At 38.9% G+C, this 27,385-nt stretch overlaps 1 protein-coding gene across 10 annotated transcripts in view; it reads left to right on the top strand.

Moving 5' to 3' along the window:
* nfia (nuclear factor I/A) overlaps positions 1-27,385 on the top strand; it is a 775,862-nt gene that overhangs the window by 478,573 nt on the left and 269,904 nt on the right. For 9 of the 10 annotated variants that reach the window (XM_073063065.1, XM_073063060.1, XM_073063059.1 and 6 more), the window contains exon 3: positions 20,740-20,802. The exons of the other annotated variant lie outside the window; for it this stretch is intronic. In XM_073063065.1, coding sequence (XP_072919166.1) covers positions 20,740-20,802 — 63 coding nt within the window. The remainder of the gene's footprint in view (positions 1-20,739; positions 20,803-27,385) is intronic. 10 annotated transcript variants of the gene reach the window in all.

Here is a 27,385-nt window from a genome sequence, read left to right as displayed (position 1 = left end):
GTTAATGATTTTCCTCTCTCTCTCCACCACACCCCATGTGTAGTAAGTTTGGATAGTCTTGACTCGCTCAGACCATAACAAATATATAAAGCTACAACTCATTTCACATTAAAGAGACAGTATCTTTTTGGAAGATCAGAAAAATAGGCTGTGTGTGAAATTCTTGACATTGGGGTTGAGGCCCCTTATTGAAACTAATTCATGGAAATTTATCTGTTGATACTACTGCATACTGATACTAAACTAACAATATAGAAAGACATTCCACTCCCCAGCTCTGAAGTGTTCACTTTAGTGTGCTCAAAGTTCAACCTCTGCTTCAATGCTTTAAAAAAATATAGTCTGGGAGTTTGCAGCCCCACAGTGACTGGTATGATCAACAGCATTATTTCAGTTCATACATGTATAAAATTTAAATTCTAAAATTCAATTATTGACTTTAGTTTAATTCTTTTCAGTTACTTGATTTAATGGCACAAATGTTCTTTTTTTGGGGAAGTGTATTTTTGAATTTTCTCTGGAATAGGTTTCCTCCCCTTGCTATTTTCTTGAAAAGAAAGTGTAGCATTAGTAGAATTTGTCAACTGTTTCCTCTCAAACTAAGAGAATGCTGCATGAAAAGATTTTTTTTTAATAAATGAGAAAATGATTTTTTGGATTTTGGTTATTGAGGGAAGATATGAGAGGGAAGAAATGTTTCCTAAGTTTTGTGAAGAAGTGGCAGGTTACTTTTACTTCTAATTCAACTATGAAATCAGAATTAATAAAATATGATCAGCTTGTAACCTTATTCTTTTGATGTTGAATACTACAAGATCCTTTTGCAATCTCTGTAGGTTGGAGCATTCTTGATCCAGGCAATGCTTCATGTTCAAACACACATGACTCAAAGGCTCCAAGGATCTCATCAACTTCAAAATTTTGTCCCTGGGGTCAGGGTCATCCTGTCAATAGTGACTAGGCCCCAGGTGTTGGATCTCAAGGCATTACTTCTCTGTCCTATGGTGCCCTAATGGTCTGATGGCTTAGGCGTTTCTGTATGAATGATAAATCTGATTGAAACAAATCTAAAAGACTTTAAATTTTTTTTCCTGTGTTTAAAAATAAATCTTAGGAATATTAAATAAAAATCAGTAAAATAAACCACTTCCCTTTCTTACTTTTTCCATCTAGGTTGAATGGGGCCGGGCTAAGTATGTTAGTAATGGCTAGCTTAATGCTGAGGGGCCAGGTGCGAAGTGTATCATTCCTTGGCCAATACAACTGAGTTCACCATCTGGACCAGCATCTGATCTCCAGTACATCACTACTTCTACCCTCCAGTGTGCAGACATGGAGGTCAAAGGTGTATGAAACAGCAGGGGATAGATGGACAACAGTTGCATAAGAATTGTTACCAACAATGAAACACGATCTGGTATTGTTCCTCTTTGTAAATATACATATAATGGTTTCAGAAAACTGCACCAGCATATTTATGCTAATTGCTGCCAGTCAAATTTAGTTTTGGTAGAGATGCACAGAACATTATGAAATATATTTTTCTCCTTTGTGCATGGTATCTTCAAATATAAGAGGAGAATATTCCCAAAAGACAGATCCTGCGGACAATGCCATTGGAGTTCCAATAGGAACTATATTCCTTTACTTTTTTCTTTCCTTTTCTTCTGGGCACAACTTGTTTGGTTGCTGCTGTTAAGCAGTTCATGGCAACCTGCAGATTGAAGATTTCTGTACATTCACCTGTATTTTTACTTAGACAGTCATTCTTTCTTTCTGTTCTTTTTAATAGTTCAGCTGAGATAAATCTGATGAAGCTCATTCATGTGTTTTCTTCCAATCTAGGACATGCCATCTGAGACCAGTATAACTCAGCTTCAGGAATTAGGCACAAGGGTTTTGGAGCTTTTGTAAATGAGAAAACCAGCTGTGGAACACATACCTGTCCTATTACATGATGAGTAACTGCTTCAGAAAGCCATTTATGGGATTATTTCATTGAATATAGAATGATTTCAACTGGAAACCTTGTGGCTTACTTCTTTTATTAATTCTAAAGTATTTTGCAAACTTACATTTTTTGAAAACTTTGTTCCCTTTCTTATTCAGTTTAGTTGCCAAGATAAGGTGATGTAAACTTTATAAACTTTTTTTATAACTGGCCTTGGGCTGTTATTGCAAAATTATTATGGGGCTTTATGTTCCTTGCCCAACATTACAAAGTATGATTGACAACTGTGAAGTCAAATAGGATAAGTTTTTTTTTAAAATATCGGTAATTAAAGAAGATTTTAAAATTAGATCTCACCCCCCACCCCCAACCTCTGGGAGATGCAATATGCCACTTTTGTCCACTGCTCCATCTAGCGGACTGAAATAGAACTGAACAAGCTCACCTGTTATGTCAGTAAGCCACCTTGGCATTTGAACTTGACTGTCATCTGGTTGGACGTAAACAAAATTAATAATTTTTTTTCATGCTCTGGCAAGTGTTCACTGTCTTGTATTTACTTAGGTATATATTAGGTGTATGCAGAATCTGTAGTTATTACAGCTGTAAAGAACATCATGTATTTTTTTTACTTTTAGCAGTTATCTCAATTAAATTCTCTGCCATTAAGCTGATTATGTCAGTTTACTGAAACTGTATTAATAATAGTAATATAAATTCTCTTTAAATTTGTACTGTTTGGTCAAGCTAATCTAAATATGTTATATGCCTGACAAAAGGTAAGAAAGGAAGGCCTTCTGAAACTAAACTACCGGTATATTAAATGGAATTACACATCTATAGATGGATACAATCTTATGTCATTTGAGTAGACCTTTGCACCCTACAGATGGTTCCTGCATGCATAATGAATCCCTTTAATGAGACTGAGAGCTCTCGATGTTCCCTAATTTCCCACATGGTCCATAAATGACCACTGTAATCAGCTGAAGTTAACATGGGCAACAAGGAAAGTGTCCTTGTTACACAGGGTCCAGAGACTGGCAAAGGCCATTGAGGGGTGGAATTTTTCCCTAGGCGTGTGTTCATTAGTTACTCCCTGGCAGATCCATTTTAGTGTCAGTGAATGATTGCAGACATTCTTATGGATAATGCAAAAGATGATAATCTGCGGGACTGAGATGCTATCTTCAAGCAAACTTCTTGCCTCCGAATTTATGAAAGTTTCTATTGTGAGGCTCAGCCACATGAAATGCATCCTTCAAATGCAGTCTCTGATAAATTGGTCAAACTAATACTATAAGTGACTTTAGTGTTGACTTGAAGAGCTGAATTTTGCTGAAAGGCAACCATAAATACTCTGCAGAGAAAATTACATGCAGCTGAAGGATGTTGCCTTGAAATAATTAGCAGGGATCATTCACCACCTAAAAGCTACTCCACCTGCTTTATTTTTTTCAAAGCCATACACTTTCAAGGCCAGCAATGTTCTTCATTTTAATCACAAATATGGCTTCTGCCATTCTTACTATCAGAGAGGTCTGGGTTGAGTTATGAGCTATTTTGTTGCTCTTCATCCATACGGAGATCACTGGCATCAAATTTTAAAATTTGTGCTTTTTGGGAGTGGCGGGGTATTGGACTTCACTAATAGGACTTGGATTAATTGCATATCCCTGATTGGTTTTGAGACTGTGATGCGAACTGACCTCTTTAACCACTGCAGTCATTCTGGTGAAGGTATCCTACAATGCAATAGAGAGAGGAATACTAGTGGAGTAACACATTAAGTAGATGGCATATACTGAACCACTGTGCAATACTCGTGTAGGGAATAATTGTTTAGCATGTTCAATAGTGTGTCAATCATCTGAGTGCTTTGTCTTAATTGTTGTAACACATCTTGAGATTTGTTTGATAAAAACAAGTAAAGAGAATTCCAACACAGATCTAAGTTGCCTTATTGGGAGGTGAGTTGCTCTGATCAGCTTTTGTAGCCTAGGTATTAGGGTGGCTGGACCTGTGGAGTTCTGGGCAATTGTGATCTTAGTATATTGATTGTGGCACAATTTTTAATGGTAATAGTACATAGTACATAAAACAGTACAGCACGGGAATAGGCCCTTCAGTTTATACTGTTGTTCCAAACATTTTAAACAAGTAATTGAATGTGTAACTAATCTCTTCTGCTTCCACAATGCCTATATTCCTCATTCTTTGCACATTCATGTACCTAAGAGCTTCTTAAACATTGTGAAGGTACCGTTTGCCTTCATGATCATTCCTGACAGCACATTCAAAGCACCTTACACTCTGTGTGTTTTTAAAAAAAACCACTTGCTCCATGTACTCCCTTTGTATTTACCCCCCACCCCCTTAACTTAAATGCATACCCTCCAATACTAGATTCTGGAGGGAAAAAAAGATACTGGTTGTGTCTCACAATCTTATAAACTTCTATCCGGTCTCCCCTCAACTTTTGTCATAGAGTAATGTTCAAGGTGGTAATTAGGCTTGCTCTTATTGGAGTTGGTCTTTACTCATGCCTGAATGTTGCTGCATAAATTGTTTCATATGCTGATGAATTATGAATAAAATGAAAAATTGTGCAGTCTTCAGCAAACAACCCCATTTCCATCCCTAACAGGAGGAAGGTCATGGATAAACCAGCTAAAGGTGGTTGGCCCTAGGACACTACCCTGAGGAACTCCTTCACCAGTACATTAGTTAAGTCAGGTTTATTGACTACATACATGTATATAACATATATAACCATACAGTGTATATAGAAATGAGACTATGTTTCTTTGAACCAGAGTGCAAAGCACAGTAGTACACGTAACACACATAACACGAGGTAATTTATGAAGGTAAGGATAAAATGTACAGATGAATCACACATAAATAACCAACTAAAGTGCATTAATATTAAATATTATAAGGTACGGAACAGATTAACCAGTGATAATGCGACGTGGCCGGGAGCAGGCCTGAGATGGTTAAGTTCCAGCAGCCATGAACATCGTCCTTTGCCTCGTGATGTCAAGGGCTGTCACTCTCACCTTGCCTAGGAATTCATCTCTATTTTAAGCAAGGTGTAATGAAATCTGGCGTTTGAGTTTTCTTTTCAAAATATAAACTGGGCATTGATGCACAGATTGTTGATGAGGAAGTGCCATTTGATAGTTCTCAGGATGAGATATTCCATCACTTTGCTGGGGATTGAAAGTCAACTGACTGAGCCTAATTAACTCCATTGGATTTGTCCTGTTTGTGTGAACCTTACATAGCTGGAGGAATTTTCCACGTGGTTGGGTAAATTTTGATGCTGTAAGCGTACTCGATCAAATTGACTAGAGGTAGTACGATTAGACACTTTTTCTGGAATATGGGACTTGGGGACTACAGTTGATAATAGTGTTTGGCCCCATTGTCAGTGGACCGTTGCTTTTTGCAAACATGACTGTTAAATCAATTTGGCTGGTTATTGTATTGGTCAGGAGAAAACTAACATACAGTAGGCCTTCCATTTGACATTTTTGGTACAGCATGTTTGCAAATGCTTCAGAGTGATAGGTGAGGATAAGGTCAAGTATGTTTAGCCCTCACATTGTTTCATTCACTACTGCAGCTGTTACACTTTATCCTGCATTGTTATTGTTTAACCTTGTTCTACCTCAGTGCACAGTGTAATGATTTAATCTGTATGACAGTATACAAGGCATGCTTTCACTGTATCATGATACATATGGCAATAATATACCAATACCCACCAAGGGCCCATTCCAGCAGCCATGTTCTTTAGGACTCAGCCAGTCAGTACAGGTACTACCAAGCCTCTCGTAGTGATGGACACTGGATACGATATATTCTGAAATAAATACAATGGGAAGCTTCCTCTCACCTGTAGTCCACTGTACTGCCCCTTCTCTTGTATCTGTTTTGCCCACAGGACTGGATATAACCAGACACTTTTCCCTGTTGAGGTTACATGGTTACTTGGACTGGGTGCTACTTGGTCATTGTGGTATGATGTGTACAGCCTCACATTTCTTATATCATATGACCCCCCCCCCCCCCCACTATCTCTCAGCCCCTCTTCCAGCAACGAGAAACAAAATATCATCAGCTTCTTTTGAAGAAAGAAATTTCCTGATCTTCTTTCCCCAGCAGTAGAGCAAAAACTGTGCAAACTTGTGAACAGCTCAAACTTTAAAAGATTAATGATCATTCCCACAGACAGCTTGATAGCCATGGGCATTAACATTCTTACACTCATCTCAGATTGCGTTAGTGGCTGCAGCAGATCTCAGATTGAGAAAGCATTCTTTCAAGGTTCATGTATTCTGTCACATGAGGTAATACTTGTTGAGATTTAGCTAGGAAATTTGCTCCCTGTCTGTCCTGAGCTGATTTCACTTCCTGATAACTGTTCTTCCCTCCTGCCTCTTCCACCAATTGTCATACACAGTATGATTTCTGCAACTGAACTAACTCAGAGAAGAAGCAGAAAGAGATGAAGGAAGCTGAAAATACACAGATCTATCAGAAATGTGTTTAAGTGTAAAAATTCTGGGTCTTCTGCTGTTTGTTATTTATGTAAATGATTTGAATGTGAAAGTACAAGACATAATTCACCAATTTGCAGTTGATAGTGAAATAGGTAGCATCATAGTCAGTGAAGGTTACCAAAAATTGCAAGGGTGTCTTGATCAGCTAGGTATGTGGGCCAAAGTTTGACAAATATTGACAGATGATGTATTGTATCTTTTTCATTATGCTTGTGGCTTATTTTGTCTCTCAGATTACCTTTAATCACAGGAAACCAAAAATCAGGTTATAGCAATATTTTTGCAAAACAATCAGTGGGTTTTTTGTACAGGATGTATTTTTTACTGACCCTTGCTCAAATATCTTGCTTTATAGAGAGAAAATCCGGTTTATTTGAAGTATAGCGAGTATTATTCTAAAGTTAAAGGATTAACACACCAACCAGTTTTAATTCATGGTTACAGTGACAGAATTCCTCAGACAGTAAGGAGAACTTTAGAACTGGTTGGAAAGCAACATAAGATAGAGCTCAAAACTTTAGAGAGAAAGTAGAAAACAAATGAACAAGTGAAGTGAAGGAAGGAAGTGGTCATGCTATAAGAAGCACATCCACAAAATGTGAAGTTACTTTTATATTAAACCAGATAGATAAACTTTGGGAATAATGTGAAGTTATGAATTTTAGATTTTGTAAAATTTTGGTTGCTTGGAAGGGAAATCTATGATTTGTTTTTGAAGGAAAAAATGGGGTATTCAAAAAACAACTGGAGGAAAAAAATAGGTTACAGGTACCGTGGATTCCATTTAATTGGGGCACTTTTTGGCCCAATTAAGCAGCTGTCCCAATTTGCCAAAGTTTCATGGAAGTAGTTAAAATAGTTATTAAATAATAAAAAAGACAATCTACCATCTACCTGAGTAACGAATTATGTATTTAAATGAAACAATGAACAAATTAGAACATTATCAATACTAGTGGTGGTTGTACGTCCTATTCAACAATGACAGGAAGCCTCTGTGGGAGAGTTTTTAAAGTGGAGAGGCCATTGCACTGGGGCAGTTACACTCTCTGGACCTCGGAAGTCTAGGTCCAGTGATAGTCACAATTAGTGTCTTCCTTGGTTGCAGTGGATGACCAATTCCTCATCATGCCTGACCATTAGATTTCACTGTAGATCTCATCCGCACAGTCCGATGGAGCTGACTTTGCATTATAGGACAGTGTACCTATCTCGGAGGGGTATGAAACCTACCAGCTACACTCACCTGATTGAGCCCGCCTGTCAAAGCAGTGTACCGAGGAGTGGCTGCTGTCACAGGCAAACAGCTATTGGAGCCACATACCAGAGTTGAGTGTCTGCTGGGGACCAAAGGTAACATTCATGATCGTTGATACTTTCAAATTCTTCATAGTTCCTAACTTGAAGTAGTGAAATCGTTTCTGGCATTTTCAAGCCTGAATGCTTGAAACCACACTGAGCAAATTAGTTCTGAATTGTTTTATTGCTAATTTCTTGGTAATTATTACTGCTTTTTTAACATAAGCGCACACAACTGATGCTGGTTAGAAACTGTTCAGTAAAAGTCTCCTGTCCTAATTAAGCAGCATAGTCTTCCAAACAAACATAGAGAAACCTATTTTCTTAATTAGTTTAAGAGTTGTCCCAAATAAGTGGTGGTCCTGACTAACTGATGACCCAATTAACTGGAACCCACTGTATATGTATTGCCAAACATTTACAACATGAAGGAAAAAATGGTGAATATTGAGGTAATGGCACTGAGGACTGTTGACAAATCAATCAATTGGATTTCATTTTGTAGAACTTTGAAGATTTCTTTTCTTAAAATAATATATAAGGCAGCATTGTTGCAAGTTTGGTCTTGATGTGATTGATAGGAAAATCCCATAATTATGTCAGCCAGCCAAAAATGTATTGTAATATAGCATGTATGGCAGGGATTATTTAATATGTAAATTAAAAAATCACATCTGCAGTTATGTAGGCTTAATGCTAAGAGATAAGTGTTAAATGCAATTTGTTCAGAAAGGAATAATCTCTGCATAATCGCTGATCTATTTTTATATGGGAGCTATTTGAAATCAAATCTGACAATGTTAGAATGCCTGCACTTCTTTGCTTTGCACTGCTCAACTAGTTCATCCTGTAACTTTTAGCAGAGTGTGGTGTCCGTCTAACAGTGTATCTGTAAATGTTTCTGTGCATTATTTGGCCCATTCACATAGCAGCCTAATCACTAAACTGCAAACCTAATGTAACAATTTTGACCATCAGAATATGTACTGCAAATACGAGGGAGAAAAGTTGCCAATCTCATTTTACTTCGTTGATGTTTATTCAAGTCTCCAGTAACATTTCTTTTTTGATTTCAGAAGATCCTGCAGTAATTGTAGGCAAAGTTATTAATTTGAAAAGTGAAGAATTACTTGCAATGATGTTGTAATGAATGTAATTATAACCCCAACTCTAATGCTGCACTGTCCACTGCCACCCACTCAGAATCACACCAAATTTTTTTCATGATTACTTATGACTTTATGGTTTAGCTTGCACCTCTTAAGAGTACTGTATACATTTCTTTGTCTACATGATTGCTTGCAAAAGCTGAGTGCACTTCTAATCTTTTAAAGGAGTGCTGCCCCCTACCCTAGTTAAAATCAATGTAGCCACACTAATTGTTTATTCACAATGTACTTCTACACTTCATTGTATTTTATGTTTCTGCATTTGCTGTGAAGGTTAGCAACCTTTAGAAGGTATCACACCCATAAAGGGAATGTGACAGATTAGAAGTGCCCCTATATCCAAGATTGTTACAACATTATGTGAATTTATCTTCTTGTTTTTCTATCTGTGAGTAGTGCAAACGAAGATACATTAGTTAGTGATGTTCTCTGATACTGCACCCAAGTGGCCATTTTTCAGCAATAAAAGTGTACAGCAAACTGCCCTGTCCCTGAACCATTATAACTGATCTCAGTTCCCTCCTCGTGTCCACGTAGATTGTCGGTTAATTATCAGGAGTTGGGCCTGGCTTAATTTTTTTTATCTGATGATTAAGCAAAGCACCATTAAGAGACATTTTCTGTCTGCAGTCAGAAGTCAGCAATAAAACACACCATCAATATATGTCAGTTTATCCATTCAGCTTTTGTGGGAATAATTGCCTGGAAACTTTTAAAACATTTTTTTCACTGTAATTGTTACTAAATGGAGAAAAATCAAATTACATTATATAAGATGATGAGCAACCAGCTTGCCCCTATTAACATTACATTCACAATGATTAAAGTGTAGTGTATTAGAGCCTAATAATGAGTCCAATTAAATGATTTCACCTGAGAAGGAACAGGATGTTAGTGCAAAGGGGGAGGCAATGAAGATCATATCTAAACAGAAGAAATCTTTAAGAATCATTGACAACTTAATAGCTGTTTGAACATGCAAAGGCAGGATTGTGCTTTGATTTTTATGAGGATTAAAGACTCAGCCAGTCTTTACAAAGTTTCTGAGGGTCATTGCCACTGCACAATTTTGTCAGTTGACCAAGCTCATTGCCAACTGGTCTAATTCCTGTGCTATATCAGGATCACCCTGTTATCTTTAAAATGCCCAGCCCACAAATGTTCTCATTTTCAGGTCTGTTTGCGTACTCTACTAGAGATGCATATCCTTCTACCATTTTGATCAAATATGTGCCAGAAGCTGTGCAGATTAATTGTGATGCTATGTCAAAAAACAATCCGCTACTTCAGATGTTTTCCCTCCATTTCTAACTTCTGTGGCAATGTGGTCCCATTGCAATCCGCCATGTCAACCAAGTGGTCAAGCATCATGTGCAAACTTGCACAGCAAGAATTGGCCAGCTGTCTGACAGTAGGAGATATCATAGTTGAGTTTTGCTTTTAAATTCTTTTCAACAAGGGTCACAGGATAGAAATCAAGAGCAGGAATGCCCTTGCCCAAGGGCACCGAGACCAGTTAAAATACTTAACTGTAGCTTGGGGTGAAATCTAAGCAGATTTTTTTGAGAGATTTTAACAGACAAATTGGACACAAAACCCTCTTCCAATGCAGTCATCTGATCATATGAATTTCATAAATTAGAGGAATTTCTGAATATTACATGCCAAATGACTTATTCCTGGAAATAAAATGTTATTGATTTTAAATTGTCCTATGCATATATCAATAATGCAGACAAAACTCATCTTGCATTCAATATGTTGCTGCCTTAAAAATTTGTGACTCTTATTTTTGGACTTTGGCTTGTGCGTTTCATTGTGTCTGGATTCTATGCTTTCTTTTCTGCATAGAAAATCTAAATGCTTTAAAGTTCTACTGGTCATACAGGGATGGAGTTGGGATTGGTGGTGTAGAAGTTAATCGGCAGCAAATAAAATTGAAACAGCCCTTTGCTTTAAAACACAGCCTAGTTGTACACAAAATTAGTATCTGGCTATGCAGTTTTCAGGAAATTTAACATTGCACTGTGTGGTACTGTGATTCTACATTTTACAGTGACATCATTCCAAACATTTTTGCTGATAAAGCAGAGTTCAATCTGGGTATAATAAGACCCACTTTATTGCTTTTAGATTGGTACAGTTTACCTCTTCTGTATTTATTAACCTTCCCCAAGGAAGGGGACACTATCTGGGGAGGCCTGCAGGGTTTCTCTTTTCTGTTGTATTTTACTTCCCTCTGAGACTTGCAGCATCAGCTTACTGTAGGAACTAATGCCATTGTCTTGTCTTTGTCGAAAGGTCAAAACTGAATAAAAAGCACAATATCCACCATCAGAGTACAAAGAAAATATTGACTTTCCTAATCCAGTTTCGCTGAAGGGTGAGAGAATTAAATTAGTTATCTGGGTGAAGAAATCGAGAGCCTATGAGAAAAGATAAGGAGGCAGTTGTGTTTTCTCTGGGAGCTTTCGGCCCAAGATGCGCAGGTGTGTCACCCGATCCATGACTTGCATCGATCGAGCTGTGCAAATGCATATTTAATTAGTGCAGGGACTTGGATTGCATTATGGCCCTGAAGTTCGCATTGAACGGACTGTCAGGCTTTGTGAATGTTCTCCCCTGGTTCGTTGTTCAAGGCGCTTCTGCACTGTGTCTGAGCAGCTAAAAGTTTCTTTGTTTTTAGCTGCTGATGCGTAGCACACTGCTGAGGGGAATACAAACAAGTAAAGTCTTAAAGTGTTTATTTTTGTCTGGAAATAAGGCTGAGGCAACATGATGAGAGACGAGGGATGTGAGGCTGATGCCGAATACTGATGAGATTCCGATTGGAGTGAACGCATTTTCCCCATTTTACAAAATGACATTCTCAATAAAAATGTGTAGCCTATCATTTGTCTATTTTAATTCTTACATTTATAACATTTTAAACCTTTAATATCCCACAGATTTCCCATAAGGCTTACAGTGTGATTCCCATATCCTTCACCAGTCTGGTGGTCTTGCTCTAACTTTTGTCTGGAGAAACTGAAAGACAGTTACAATAAAAAATAGTTTCTGTGGACTGACAAAATAAGATGTTTGAAAGGGATTGTGATTACTCGGTTGGCAAGGACCATCATCTTAGTCTTATGCAGAAAAACAATGATTTAGTTTGCAAAGTCACTAACTCCGCAAACAGATTCTATTTCATGATAAATGCTGCATCATGTTTCTCAGTTTCTTCTGATGTGTTTTACTAGTTACACAACTTCTGACAAAGAAAGCTGATGGAACATTTCATGCATTTTTAGCTATGATTGCATAGAATGTCTGAATAAAATGTTAATATTAAAGATTTATATGGATAAATTGATGTAATTAGTTGTTGAATTGCATCTTACGCAATTTAAAGTGAAGATTTATTTTTTGAGAACAGAACAATTTTTAACAAACTTACAGTATTTTGAAACCTTTTTTAAGCACAGCTGTATTAAATCTATTAATCTGTTTCTCAGCCTACTTGGAGATACACATTCTGGAATGGTTCTAATCCCCAGACAATTTGTATGCCCTTTGATACTCTAGCCGAATCTAGTATAACCACTATTAAAATAGACTAACTGAGCACCCTAATAAGTACTCAGATTTAAGTCCATGTCTTAAGGCTAATAACCCAAACTATATGTGTATTAGCTGCTAAAAAATTGAAAAAGTAATCTATGGAGAAGATATTGCTCTGGATATGGTTTCAGATGGTTTGGAATAAATATTAGGATCATGTTAACAGAACTGCTATTTAGGCACACTTCATCCGTCATTAATCATTGCATGTCTTTTTACAAAAACCACAAAGCTAATTGTAAGTGGTTTAAAACTCCCTCAAAGGTTAAGCTTCCCCCTGCTACAACTACAAATTTAGATATGATCAGATGTTGAAATTTTAACCACAAATGATTCAATTTTTGCACGGTGCAAGTTAACAGTGTAGACTTTATTAGAATGTGTGCATCAGATTATGTATATAGATCTAGATTATAATTCATTATTTTATGATTTTTGAGCAGACTCTAAAGATGGGATAAAACAAGACTCTAACATTGCACTAATACTGCATCTCACTTCCAACAAACTCCCTACTGGATTGGTGTTACTGTACTGAATGAGGAGTTAGTTGTTCAATCTTTGTTGCCTCAGCTTTAGCTTGAGTAGTTGAATTACAGTACACAGACAACACTTGTACATATACACACTGAGCAGCCAAGTCATCATTGTCTCCTTCACTGAAGCGTACAAGAAGGTTCCAAAGCATACAAAAGGGTTGGCCTTGCGCTGACCATATGGAAGACTCTTTCATGTCACACAGTACCATTTCCAGCCAGTTGCTGTTCACAAGGCTCTAGAAATGTGGGTAACATGTTCTACGTCTTGGGAGTGACCACCCAGTAAAATAAGACATCAATTTAAAAATTCACCACTGACTCCAGTGGATGAGGGCAACCTTTGTCTAAATATAGAAAAAATTACTTGAAGATCAAGACCTCAAATCTGACACATTTGTTCTCCTGAGCAGCAGTGATTTGAACAAACTGTGGTCATCATCATTATGTGTCCTGTCATATTACATAGGTGATCATGGTCTTACATCTGCCTGTAATCAGCCCATGGGGAAGACCCCCTTCGTGCTATTGTACTTACTATCTTCTCTATGCATGACCATGATTGTTCTTGGCAAGACTTTCTACAGTAGTGTTTAACCATTGCTTTCTTCTGGGCAGTATCTTTACAAGACAGCCATTATTAATACATTTCAAAGATTGTCTGCCTGGTGTCAGTGGTCGCATAACCAGGAGTTGTGATATGCACTAGCTGCTCATCTGACCATCCACCACCTGATCCCACAGCTTTTCTTAACCCTGATTGGTGGGGGCAGGCACTAAGCAAGTGCTACACATTGCCAAGTATGATCTGCAGGCTAGTGGAGGGAAGGGATGCCTTACACCTCCTTTGATAAAGACTTAACTGCATCCCACAACCCAGAAGTGAGGTCCTCCTAACTTTGCCTCTGTCATCCCCCAAATCCATTGTCAGATTAGACAAACTTATGTTTGTGTCCTCTCCCAGGCCAGCATCAAAAATCTGATTATACTGAACTAGCTCCAGTGAGCAGGCCACATCATCCACCAGCCTGACCCCAGGCTCCTGTATGAACAATCTTATCTAGGTTCCAAAGATTTTCAGGTCAGAGGAAATATTTCAAGGACATTTTCAAAGTCTCTGGGAAAAATGTAACTTCCTCACCTGTTCAATGGAATCTCTAATGCATGACCATTAAACTGGAGACGGATGTCAGGTAAAGCACCTCAAGTCTCTATGGTAAGGGAATATGGATGCCATGTTAATGCAGAAGATTAAGTGCAGGATCTCCCAAACCGTTTTCCTGGCCACTCTGGAAAGCAGCACGTGTTCCACCTGTGGCAGGCCGAGTCTGCAGTTTTATATTGGACTCTTCTCCGAACTCGGAGCCCACAGAACTGGGGTGAGACCAAATCGCTCTCAGCCCTGAAGAGACAAAAAGTAACCTTATAAGTACAATGATGGAGAATTCATAGATTTACCAGGGTAGCATGGATGGTGATTTGTACGGATTGTCATGTTAGAAAGAGGAAGGGCATTCAGGTGAGGAGTGCTGATAACTTGACTGGGTTAACGAGATTGCTAAGTCCATATAGAGTAGATGTCTGCCAGGAAATTACTGAACGTTTTTTGCTTAATTTGACGAGCTCCACAAAGCTGGTTTGTAGGAGTGCTACTCCCGTTGTTTGTTTAACCTCCAAGCAGGCAGAGTCAGCAGAGCTAGTTTCATCTTGCCCATCTCCGAAGAGCTGCTTGCTTGAGAACTCCAGTTTGGAGTGAAGTCACTTCCAGAACTGATGCTACCAGTGATTTACCACTTCTTTGTGGATTGGGCCCATACGTACAATCCAAGCAGCACTGAAGGGCCACGTATAAGAAACATGTTTTAATGTTAACTGAATACAGCCAAGCATTGATACTTGCAATTGTATTTAAAAATACATGTGACATACTGTTCATTTCCCCCTCACCACTCCACAGATTTCTCCCTCACAGCCTCACTCACTCTCTGTCATTGATTTCCCTGTTCCATTCGCTCCCATCTCACTGTCCTACCCACCTCCTCACAGCCTCAGTCGCTCTCTATTCGCTCTTCCAGTCATTCACTTTTTACTCCCTCCTCAACTCACTATTCTCCTCAGTCCCTCATGACAGCCCCTCACTGCCCCACGTGTTCATCATTGTCCCTGTGCCCATTCATTCCTCCCTCACTTCACCACTCATTCACCCTCCTTTGCTCTCTGTACACCCTCCTGCTCTCCTACTCCCTCCTCTCACTTCCCTGTTCCTGCCTTTATTATTCCTCCATTCACAACTTTCTTGCTCCTCCACTCACTCTCTCCTCAATGCTGAACCGTACAGAAAATAGTGTTTATACTCTGCAGTTCGGGCAGAATGTGTGGGCAGAGAAGCAGATACAGCATTTCAGGCCATTGTCCAAGCATCATTACTGAAAGGTCTTCAAGCCAAAATGTTAACTATTCTCTCGCCACCAATTCTTCCAGACTTGCTGTATATTTCCTGTGTTCTGTCATAGATCGGACTTCTAGCGGCTGCAGTATTTTGTGTTCCAATATCAACAGTATAACTGATCGTGCTTTGGATGTCCCTGTGATAGGTGAAGAAAAAGTGGTTTTCACTAGAATGGCTTCGTGCCACTGAATCCCAGAAACCAGTGTAAATTCTACAATCTGAGATAAACTCTGAATTCAATATCTGAGCAATTCAGAAAAATGAAGCAATTTGTTTCAAAGCTAACTGTTGACAGCTTCCTCTCAGAGGGCAATTATTTCTCACTCCTTAAAGTCAGGAAGTCAGATGCCTTTCCTGCCCGTTCACCACTGTGTTTTGTACTACCAGCTTTATTTGGGAGTCTGTCTCTAACAGGAGTAAAACCTAGTAGGCACACTGTGACGTGGATGATAATTCAAAGAATTTTATAACCCATTGTGCCTATCCAAATTCTTAAATGGGGCACTTTGAAATTGCAGTTGCAGGTGAGAGACATGCACACCCCACTAGTTCCCTACATCTGTGTTGTACAGTCTTAAACTGTGCCAAACAGTATTACTAAATAGTGACTAACAGTCAGACAATGAATAACCTATGACTTCCAGCAGCATCATATTATGTGGTGACAGATCTGTGTCCATCAATACTGTAGCCCACTAGTATTGTAGTTCGTATTATACAGTGACAGATCTCTGCCCACAAATACTATATCTGAGTTTTATAAATACACCTCTGCCATTGAGTACTCTAGCCCAGTGTTAAACAATGATAGATCTATGCCCACAAGAATTGTAGCCTAGTGTTATACAAAAATGGATCTATGTCCACCAGTTCTACATCCAAATGTTATGAAGTAAAAGACCTTTGCTGACCAGTACTGTAATCCAGCTGGTCTCAGCAATATGGTAGCACGGGTTATACAGTGATGGTTCTATGCTTGCCAATGCTGTACTCAAGTAAGAGGCTTTTACCGATTATTACTGCCACTCAGTATTATATAGTATACAGTATTATTATATTATTATAGCATTATATTATAAAGTATTAAAACAGAATGCTATAAAGAAATCTTTACCCACCAGTACAGTAACCTTCAGTTATATAGAGATACAGTGTATCTATGCTAATTGGTATTCAAGTGTACTGTATACTGACAGATGTGCGCCTATCAGAACTGTATCTTTGTTACTTCTGTAGCAAGCAGTGGGATGGGATAGAGTACATCTTGAAAGCTACAGGGGTGGTAAGTGCAGGAAGGCTGATTAGACCTGTGGGTTGAATGTGACACGAGAGGCATATGCTATACTCTACAATTTGAAATATTATAATGATTCATAACAAGAGTTTATTTTATTTCTTTAAAACTCGTAGCATGAGTGCACTTATCTCTTGGCACAAAGTGTTCTGAGTTTGCAGATATTTATATTGCTTTCACAATAATCGATAAATAATTCAGCAAGATATCCAAGCTGATTCCTTGATGCTCTGTTTCTGACAAGGCAGCCATGCCTTTGCAAGTCAGGAGCTGGTGATAGAACTGCACTCTAGCTCCAATTTAATAGTTGATAGTGCTCGTTCAGCAATTTCATTTTGTGTGAAGACAAATATCCGAACACTGTCAACCCATTTGCTGATGATCTGATGCAGTGGTTTTGAATTTAACTCTCCTGCAGGAACCAGTGTTGTGTCCCTCTGAATCTCACAAAAAAGCTTTGAGCTTTGTTTAACTTCAGCCTGAAGTTACACCCAGAACCTCCCCACTTAATATAAGCAAGCCTGAACTACCAAATGATGCCTTAGAATAGCTTGGCTATTCTTGCTAATCTTGCTCTCATCTATCCTGTCTACACATGAATTCCATAAACGCACAGTTTACAGCTTTTCAGGGCCTACATTTTCAGATTGGAGAAATGTCTCAGGTGGAGCCATTGATGCTGAAAGATTCTTATTTACAAACTGCATCCCTTTTACCTATGCATATTAGAAAAATTGCTTTCCACTGTAAAAGTCATTGTCAAGTTATTCCATTTATAACTAGCACACTTTTGTAAAGATTCACAGACTGAAAAATTCCTTTGCATAGCTGCCAAGGTCACTACACCATTAATCTGTACTGCAACAGAAACCTTTCCGGCCACTGCAGGGAACATGTTTTAGATACGCAAGAAAGCATTTTATGATAGCATAAGGCCAGCGACTGATACCAAGTTTTCTTTATCTTTTTAGCTGTAGTAAGGTTGCACATTAAGAAACACGTGGGCAGTTTTGCTGTTAATTCCATTTGTACAGTGAAATTACATCCCAAATCAGATGATGTTGAATATTGGTGCAGAATGAATCATTCTTGATGAACTTTGGAGGATATGAGATGAGTTTTGCCTCAGCATTGCCATAGTCCTGAAGCATTGGGCTGCCTGGCATTTGCTGCAATAAGGGTCCCAAGTCTATGTATATCTAAGCTACCCATTTTAAAGCAATTGAAGAAGTAAGTTTACTGTCTGGTCTCAAGAGATTACAACACCTTTGCTCACTCTTGCAGTCCATGGGAATTTGCAGTAAATTTTCCAAGGTAGTACTAATGAGTGCTTCTCGATGCATAATTATTTCCAACAGTTCTTGGAAGCCCTGTGAAAATATCTTATGGGGAACATCTACTGCAACGTTCTTAAAAGTCATCCCAAATGGTGCCAATTTCTGTAGAAGTTCTTCCTCACCATGTTAATGTTGCAGCATTCACTCGGGCTGATATGGACTGAAGGAATTCTGCAAATTGGAAGACACGCCTGGAAGTATGTTGTGAATGTATGCAGTGGATTTCCTCTGGCCATACTTTACTTGTGTTAACAACGTTCTGATGTCAATGCTTCTGAGCCACAGTTATCATTGTGATTTGACTTTTGGAACGGGGAGCTCTACTTCCAAAGCTCCACTTTCTAAGTTGAAATGTATATCTATATAACAAAGCTACTGCTGCTTCCTTTAGATAATCATCTGTTTGTTGTCCTTCTGTGATACGTATTGTTTTTGTTCTACTAATATGGAATAAGAGAAGGCAATATTTCAAAGCTCTATGTGCAGTAGAGAATTCTCCCATATGATTTGATAATGATTATTGAAGATTACCAGAGCTGGCAGCTGGTAGAGTAAATTCAGAGATGTTAAAAAAAAGTCTATTTGAAGTTTATAGGCATTACTGTCAGGACCATTTTTATTAGTGAACCACTGCCATGAGCCACTACAGTCCATAGTGTGAAGGTACTCCCATCAAACTGATGGGTAGGAAGTTCTAAAATGTAGACCTTGTATTAATGAAGGACAGAAACATTGCTGAGAGTCAGAGTGGTGTTTGACTCAGAGGTGAAGTTGCAGGGGTGATGTTGTTAATGTGTCTGCTGCTGTTATATTCGTTAATTGTGGTGATAGGTTTGAAGGTGCTGCTGAGGTAGTCATGGCCTGTAACTGGTTTAAAGAATGGAGCTATGTATACTATATATATGTTGTCATTTTCCCTGAGACCCATGTGCTCAAAGGGAAAACATTTGCCCAAAGGATGGACTTGTCTTCCTGTGTAAAACAGGTGTAGATGGGATGGAGCAGCAAATGTTCTTGTGGTTTGGGTATTGGCAGTCCTTAGAGATCTGAGGTTTGCAAAGCTTTATAAAGACCAATCCCACAACAGTAGCAGTATATAAATGGTATAGAAATAGATACACTATCACTCATTCGGATTGGTTTTTGAAACCTTTGAATGCAAAAGAGTAGGACAGTAATTAGGTTAGAAAAAGAAGTGAATGCATCTTCTAACTTCAGTAAGCTTTGGTTGGATACAAATTTCCAACTAGCTAAGTAAAAATTTTCCCTTTAAGTAGCCTTGGCATAATTGCCTAAAAGTATGAATGCCATCAATAGAAGATAAATTGTGGATACAAGTCCTGGGCTTGCCTTCAGGCTCAAAAAGTCCATAATATTTATTCCAAGGTTCTATATGTGTATGCCGAGTAACTCTGAGGACTGTTTCTGGGAACCTCAAAGGAAAACTTCTGGAACAGATTCCAGTCTGTTGCTGAAATTTCATTCTAGATTATTTTTCAAAAGAATCTCTATTATTTAAATACTAGCCTTCCTCTGGATCACGTGTTACAATCACCACAATGTCACTGACCACCGACCAATGTCTCATTCCTAAAGCATTTATCAGACTCGACTTCCTCGCCTCTTAACCAGTCACCTAACCAGATTGTCCTCTTCCTACCTTCCAAACATCAGACCAGACTACCACTGATCACTCCTGCCATTCCTTGTGATTCACTTACTTACTCACTAAATCACCCAATGCCCAATATCACTCCAACTAATACTTGTCAGGACCCTTCAGCGGATCCTCTCCTTGACCTGCCCCATCTCGCCAGCCTTAGCAATGACCAACTAGTACACAGCAGTCTGGATTCTCCACACTAGCACAGCGCCCAAGGGGAAGACCTTATCTCATCTAAGGCCACTATAGAAGCATCCATAACTCAAAACAGTTATCAGCATGCTATCCAGTAACCATTTAATGTGTCTTTGCAGGCACCAAAGAAATTCTAGGTCAACTGATTTCCATTTGAGCTGTTACTCACTAGAATGTATGAAAGTAGGCTTTGGCTTATTCCCTGGACCAACAACTCATTGAGCTTTGAGAACCCACTGGAGTAACAAGCTGCTGTGCTTCAATACCTTGTGCTCCTGTGCACTCTGCAGTGCAAGGTTTACAGTCAATCAAAATAATCAACAATCATAAAAACCTCCATGATTTTGTTGCTGTTTAGAAAAGACAATGTATTTGATGCCATTCCCTTGTTCTGATCTGACTTTCTATCTCCCTGAGATTATTCTAAGGAACCCTTTCCTGAGCAAAATGCTTGAGATGGTAGAGCGCATCGCATAAATAGCCCCAAGTTGTCTATGACTATGGAAATAAGCACATGAAAAAGGAAAACACAAAATAATGTGGGGGAAGAGCAGGAATTAGATTCAATGCTCCCTCCCCTGCTAAGAAGCTTGCAGTGACACAAGGTCTGCTTCTTCAATGTAGTCTCCATGATCCATTCTAATAGGTCGGCTTATATTTTCTGTCTTTCAGATTCAGGTCAGTCTGAAAGTCCTAGCCAGGCAAGTGAGGATATCAAGGACCAGCCAGAAAATGGTATGTATTAATTTGACATGGAGCAGTATTAATTTTTTTGATGGATTCTGCAGAACAACTATCTTTTTAAAATTAGCTTTCAAAGAGCAATGTACTAATCTTTAGAGAGGCTGGACGTAAGCATTAAATTCCATTCAAAGCTTAGAACAAAAAAATTACATGTATGGTAAAGTTCATTTGTGTAATTTTGACAATAGGGCTGTGTGCAAATCATGAAAACTATATATGAGCAAGTTGCTTCTCCTTCTACTGAGGAATTAAGACCTTAGAGAGATTGAAGAGGAAAAGGTAGTCATCTTAGTATCTATTAAGATTGCTATACAAAACACTTGGTATCAGTGAACGTGGCATCATTTGTGTAAACACATATTTTGCATGGTAGGTAAAAGGTTGGTGGCACCCGAAGAAGAGGATACCATGTTCAATAAGGAGCTATTTTAAGTGAGAATTAGTATTTGTTTTTAACATCTTAACCCTTTTCTAGAAAGGAGTTTTCAGAAAAGCTTCTGATTCCCTGCCTGGAGTCACTGATAAGCTGAGTATTAAAGGTGCCATGTCTTCACTGGAAACTGGATTTATAATATTATATACTGTGTTGATTTTCTGTTCATTTGTGTCTGACACTAAAATTGTAAGGTAGAAACTTGAAAATAGTGTTCTAATTAATTTTTTTCCTGATATGTAATTTATTTATTTTAATTTTATTTCAAATGTTTATAAATACAATGATCTCGATATTCCATCGTACAACACAATATTGAGATTTAGAACATTAAAAATTACAGCGCAGTACTGGCCTGTTAGCCCATGAACTGAAAATGTCTGTGCTGAAAATTATTTGTGTAAGTAATCAGTATTCTACATAAGAAGTAGGCATCTAGGGCCTGGATCAATCATCAGAAGTTCAAGGCCAGGGTGTTTGGGAACTGGCTCAGCTGCTCCACTGTCCCTTCACAGTTAGGTATGACTGCCTGAAGGTGTCGGGGATCTAGTTTGGAGACCTGAGATGTGTAACAAACTTTGGCTGGAGCGGACAGGCAAGTTTAAGCAAAGACTGGAACTGTGAGGGTTATGCACCCTCTCCATAGCAGGCAAGAAAATGGCCATCAGGTGAAAGGTGGTTGGACCAATCAGTGCTGTTGTACTTGGCGCAGGTATGCACCTTCTCGCTGCTCGGCCCTGGCAGTCACCTGAAATATATTCCAGTTTATCTGCTAATGAAATGTAGAACAGGTCAGAAGAGTTGCAATGCACAGGTCCCTGGACAATGAGGGCAAAAGTGTACCCAGCTGCACCCTTAATCTTGCTGGACATTTTTGTGTGTGGCTGCAACAGGCTGTGCTTAGAACCCGAATATACAGGCATCAAGGATAAATGCTATTTATTGAGATACAGAGATACAGCATGGAATAGGCCCTTCCAGTCCTTTGAGCTGCACCGTCCAGCAATCTCTGGATTTAATCCTAGCCTAATCACGGGATCATTTACAATGACCAGTTAACCTGCTAACTGGTATGTCTTGGACTGTGGGAAGAAACTGGAGCACCCAGAGAAATGCCACACGGTCATGGGGGAAACATACAAACTCCTTACAGGCAGCAGCGGGATTTGAACCTGGGTCACTGGTACTGTAGAGCCACTATGCTACTGTGCCGCCCATGCTGTAAGGGATAAGCCTGGCTCCATTGTAATGGAATATTCCAGTCTTTTGTGCATTGATCCTCTGTGGAAAAGTTCTTTCAGAAGAACAGTTCACCAGGCCGTGGTCAGCACTGAACATCCTGCAGGCACTGTGGGCCAGAGACACAATTCTGTAGGAACAAGTAACCAAATCAATTGGAAGAATGGTTCATTGCCAGAGCACCTCAGCAGGCATCAACTCTTATTTGGCTAGTGATGAGAGAGACAGTTCCTGTCAAATCCATCAGTAGTGTGGTAATCTCTCTTCTAACACACATTTCCCATGTAGCGGCTGCAATGAGGAAGAACCAGTCACCCATCCCTTTGTAAATAGTGTAAGTGCAAAGAAGGTCTGGAGAAGGATGCAAAGTGCCTCCCTTGGTTCATCCTGGGAACTTTCTGATCTGTGAGATGTTACCAGAGATGTATCTAGACAACATGAATCCACATGAATACTTCATTATTCCCTTTTTCTACACTATTTACTTATTTTGTGATTTCTGGTAATGGTATGTCTTTGTGCTGTACTGCAGCCTCAAAATAATTAATATCATATCATATAAGACAGTGATAATAAACCTAATTCTGCTTCTGATTCTGTATACCTCGGTACTGCTAGAAAAACCATCAACTTAGTGAAAGACACATTTAGGTCTGCCCAAACTTGTTGGTCTTCCAATTCAATGAGATGCCCATAACTGAATGCTGCCAACTGGCACATTCCAGACAGCAGGAATACCTGATGAGGGGCACTCTGAAGATTAGTGCAACCAATGCAAAGGCTTTGTAAGGAAGGACTGTAGTCTAAGGTCCTTGTGCTACTAAATATTAAGGGGCTAATTCCAGTGTAGAAGCTGCTCAAACACTTGAAGTTTGTATCATCCCAGGAGGCCACATGAGAAACAATGGAGGTTATAAGTACAAACTGTGCTAACACTACCAATGTAGTACAGTACTATAAAGTAACACTCTGAATGACACTATGAATGTAAGGGGAATCGTGCACTGTGTTTTTTGTACTTACATATATTTGTAATAGTGTTTATTATTGAAATTTAAAGAATTTTATTCTCTGTGAAACATATGATCATCATTGGTGGTGTAATGTTGAATGCAGGAGCAGGCCTTTACTAGTTGATGATGATTGCTCCTAGCATTTGTTGAAGGTACTGCCTATAACTGGGCTGTTCTCAAAGTCTCTGCCAGAACAACATGCCCTAGAACCGTTTCAGGTGACCAATTCCACAGGAAATTCCAGTAGAATGGTGGCCCACTCAGGCACAGCAGCATCTAGAGGGCCAACCAAATGTGACATTAGCTTTTTTAAATGTATTTTTTATGATCGCAAGACCCTACTGAACATTGAAAGCCTAAAGTACTGCGGGTCTACCCCATCAGTGAGTTGCTCGTTGGCAAGGAGACTGAAGGAGCTGGATTTTGTGTGGATCGTGCTGCTGCCTGCTTTAGAGAGCTGGAGTCAATGTGAGGGAGGTGTGCAGTCTAACAGCAACTGATCATCCTGGTCGCTTTTCTTGTGATCGCAGGACCAAGTTCAACATTGGTAAAGTGAAATACTGCAAGTCAGATATACTGATTTGTTGGTGAATGGCGGGGGAGCTGCATAGCCTCGGTCATGATGAGGTCTGGCCCTCAAGCTGCAGTGTTGTCCGCTTGCAGCCACCAAGGGAAGAGGCGTCAGAGTTGGTGCTCGCCACTAAGGGTGTTGTGGCGTGGTGTACATGTAGGCTTCAGTGCTGCTCTCCAGTGTTCGCTCAGCAGAAAATAAGATGTATTGTACTTGACTGCAGACTGCTATAACATTCAGGGATATGGACAGTATTTTATTAGTGTTGTCTTATTTGTGCTATTTGTGTGCATTGTGCTGTGTATGACTATTAACACAAGAGTTTTGCACCTTGGCCCCAGCGTAATGACTGTTTTGTTTGGCTGTATTCATGGGTATTCATGTATGGTTGAATGACAGTTGAACTTGAAATTTCTCCTTTCTTGAAAGCAAGGTAAGTAACTGCATAGATCATTGCCTTATGAACCTACCTTCCATGCTGCAAGCTGAAGAGTATTCATATCCATTTCTTAACAACCAATCCAATATGACTGTACACAAGAAATTCTGCAGATGCTGGAAATCTTCAGCAACACACACAAAATGCTGGAGAAATTCAGCAAGTCGGGTAGCATCTATGGAGAGGAGTAAACAGTCTATGTTTCAGGATTCTGAAGAAGGGCCTCAGCCCAAAATGTCGACAGATTTTCCCCTTCCATAGATGCTGCCTGACTTGCTGTGTTTTCCAGCATTTTGTGCATGTTGCAATAAGATAGAAGCTATCTTAGGTCTGCATCCCTGCTGCCCTGGTGCTACTTGCATCAGATTATTACTAATTTTGCAACTCTTGTCCAGCCTTGGAATGATGCAAAGTTTTTATGTGCAGTCAAGGCTAATGATTCTTTCAGTTGCAATGAATTGCACATTGTGCAGTTAAGAAAATTGTAGCCCAGCACAAAACTGGTACAGGTTTAAAGAGAGGCATCACTTTAAGTCAGGGAAGAATTTCTAGACCAATGTATATACTACTTCTTATTATACGATTGTAACAAACAGCACACCATTCTGAATAGTTGTGAGACTTTTTACAATTGAAAATGCAAAGTCTGTTGGTTTCAAAATTATAATGATGGTGAAGGATTTGATTGGACTCTGATACGATTCAATGTTAAGTTAAAGTTAAAGTCTGTCCCGAGCCTTATTGGCTCATCAGGCTGGTGCTTATGCCGGTTTCTGTGGCGTGAATTGTTCAATGTAGACAGCTTCATTTCCAGATATTAAAACAATAATGTAGGAAGACCTCTGCACAGTATAGTTAAAATAAATGCTGTTTGGACGGGAATGTGTGCTCTGGGCAGCTATATTTAGAAATGTAGATTCTTGGTGTTCAGTTTGAAAGGTTCCCCACAGGAAATGGATGGGTGGAGGGATGTTTAATCCTCAGAGGCATACAATTCGACAGTTGTGCACATTAACCTCGTTAGTGAGCATCTCAAAATAATACTTCCATCTATAATCACAAATGGAATTTCCAGCTGTAGGAGCATTCATTATTGGTGTGGTTTTGCTAAATTTACTTGAGATCAAAACTAGTAAGGAAAACTAAATGGCTTTGCCAGAAGTATGAACTTTTTAAAAAATTAATTACTCTGTATCCTGAAATCACTTAACATTTTGTGTTTAATGTAGGGATGTTATGATTTTAGTTAATCTCTCAATAATTATGTAAGTGAATATTCAGTCATTTCATAGATTGTAATTTTGTAAAATGAACCTATATTAATACAATGTGAAATATTACACAAATGCACTTTGTGGTGAGTTTTATACAAAATGCATTTAAGTTTAGACAAATTGATAGTTAATTGGACACAATGAAAACTTCTGGAAAACAAAGGGATTGATAACTAATTAATTTTATGGGGTGTGTGTGTGTGTGTTATTGCCAAGACCAATATTTATTGTTAAACTCTGTTCTTCACAAGGTGTTGAGGAGCTGCTTTAATGAATTGCTGCATGCAGTCTTTTTAATGAATGTACTTTCTCAACACCATGCAGGAGGGAATCCCATGATTCTTATATTTCTAAGCGAGGTAGGTGCATAATTTGAAGGGGAAACCAGGGCCATTGATGTTCCTATGCACCTGCTTCCTTGTTTTTCTTGGTGGTGGAAGTTGTAAACTTGGGAGATGCTGTCAGAGTAGACAAGGTAAATAACAGCAGTGCATTTTGCAAATTCTACCTGCTGCTGCCTTTGTGCAGTGGTGGCAGGGGAAATTTATGTTTAGGAGAGTGGATGATATTTCAGTCCAATGGGCTTCTTTGTCCTGGATAGTTCTGAGCATCTCTGGTGAAGTTGGACCTATGCTCACCCAGACAAGTGATGACTATTCACCTTCCTGAATTGTTCTCTCAAAATGGCAGAAAGGCTTTGAGGTATAAGAATGTGGATTATTTACTGCAGTATATCTAGTGTCTGACCTGATCTTACATCCTCACTCTGTGGATGATCCAACTGAAAGAATTGTTAGAGTAACAAAATGCACTCTATTGTTAAAGCTTTTGACTTTAACATATTATTTTTTTAAAATAGAAACAGGCAGGAGTTAAGCAAATAAATTTCATTAATATGCAGGTTCCATTTTGTAAAAGGTGGGCTTCATTAGAGCACCAATTGTGACTTGCTTTGAGTTCCTTTGCTGTAGTGTGAATTTGATCTCAGAAATGAAGTGCTCATGTTGAAATATAATATTTTCCCATATCATTGAGCCATTACCTTAAGCTATACAGACCAGTTATAACTCGACATAATGATAAATTTGCTCACTTTATATACTTCCGTCATTCTGCTTCCTTTGTTTATTTTACATTTTAGTGCGAGATTTAAAGGAAGAGAGAACAAAAATGCAGAAAAATCAGTGAGAGACTGTAAAGGAGACAAATGAAAATGTGGAGTCAGCAATGGTTAGAAGACAAAAAGTAGAAAGATCGGAGGAAATGGAAAGCATACGACAAGCAGAGGGGCAATCGTAGGAAGGGAGAACATTCAGCAGATGTTTTGTCTGAGTTGAGTGTTCTGAAATATCGAGTAATGTTAAAAAAACAAAACAAAGCTAATGGGCCGGATCATTTTGGATGCAGTCCATTACCAAGACTTGCTGCCTGTGATCCCTGCCACCTGGGCTTAATTTTTCTGAACCTAGTGGGCCAGAGGTTTTCTACGAGGTGGAGAAGGCTCACCATCAAGTAAGGCTCAGGCAACAGAACACAAGAGCCTGGCTCTAGCATTTGACAGCTCACTGCTGTCAAGCTTTTGAACAGTTTTTAAACGATTTTAAT

This window comes from Hemitrygon akajei, chromosome 12 (assembly GCF_048418815.1).
Source record: "Hemitrygon akajei chromosome 12, sHemAka1.3, whole genome shotgun sequence".
Lineage (NCBI taxonomy): Eukaryota > Metazoa > Chordata > Chondrichthyes > Myliobatiformes > Dasyatidae > Hemitrygon > Hemitrygon akajei.
Note: the sequence above shows the minus strand (reverse complement) of the source record. Positions and strands in the feature narration are given on the sequence as shown.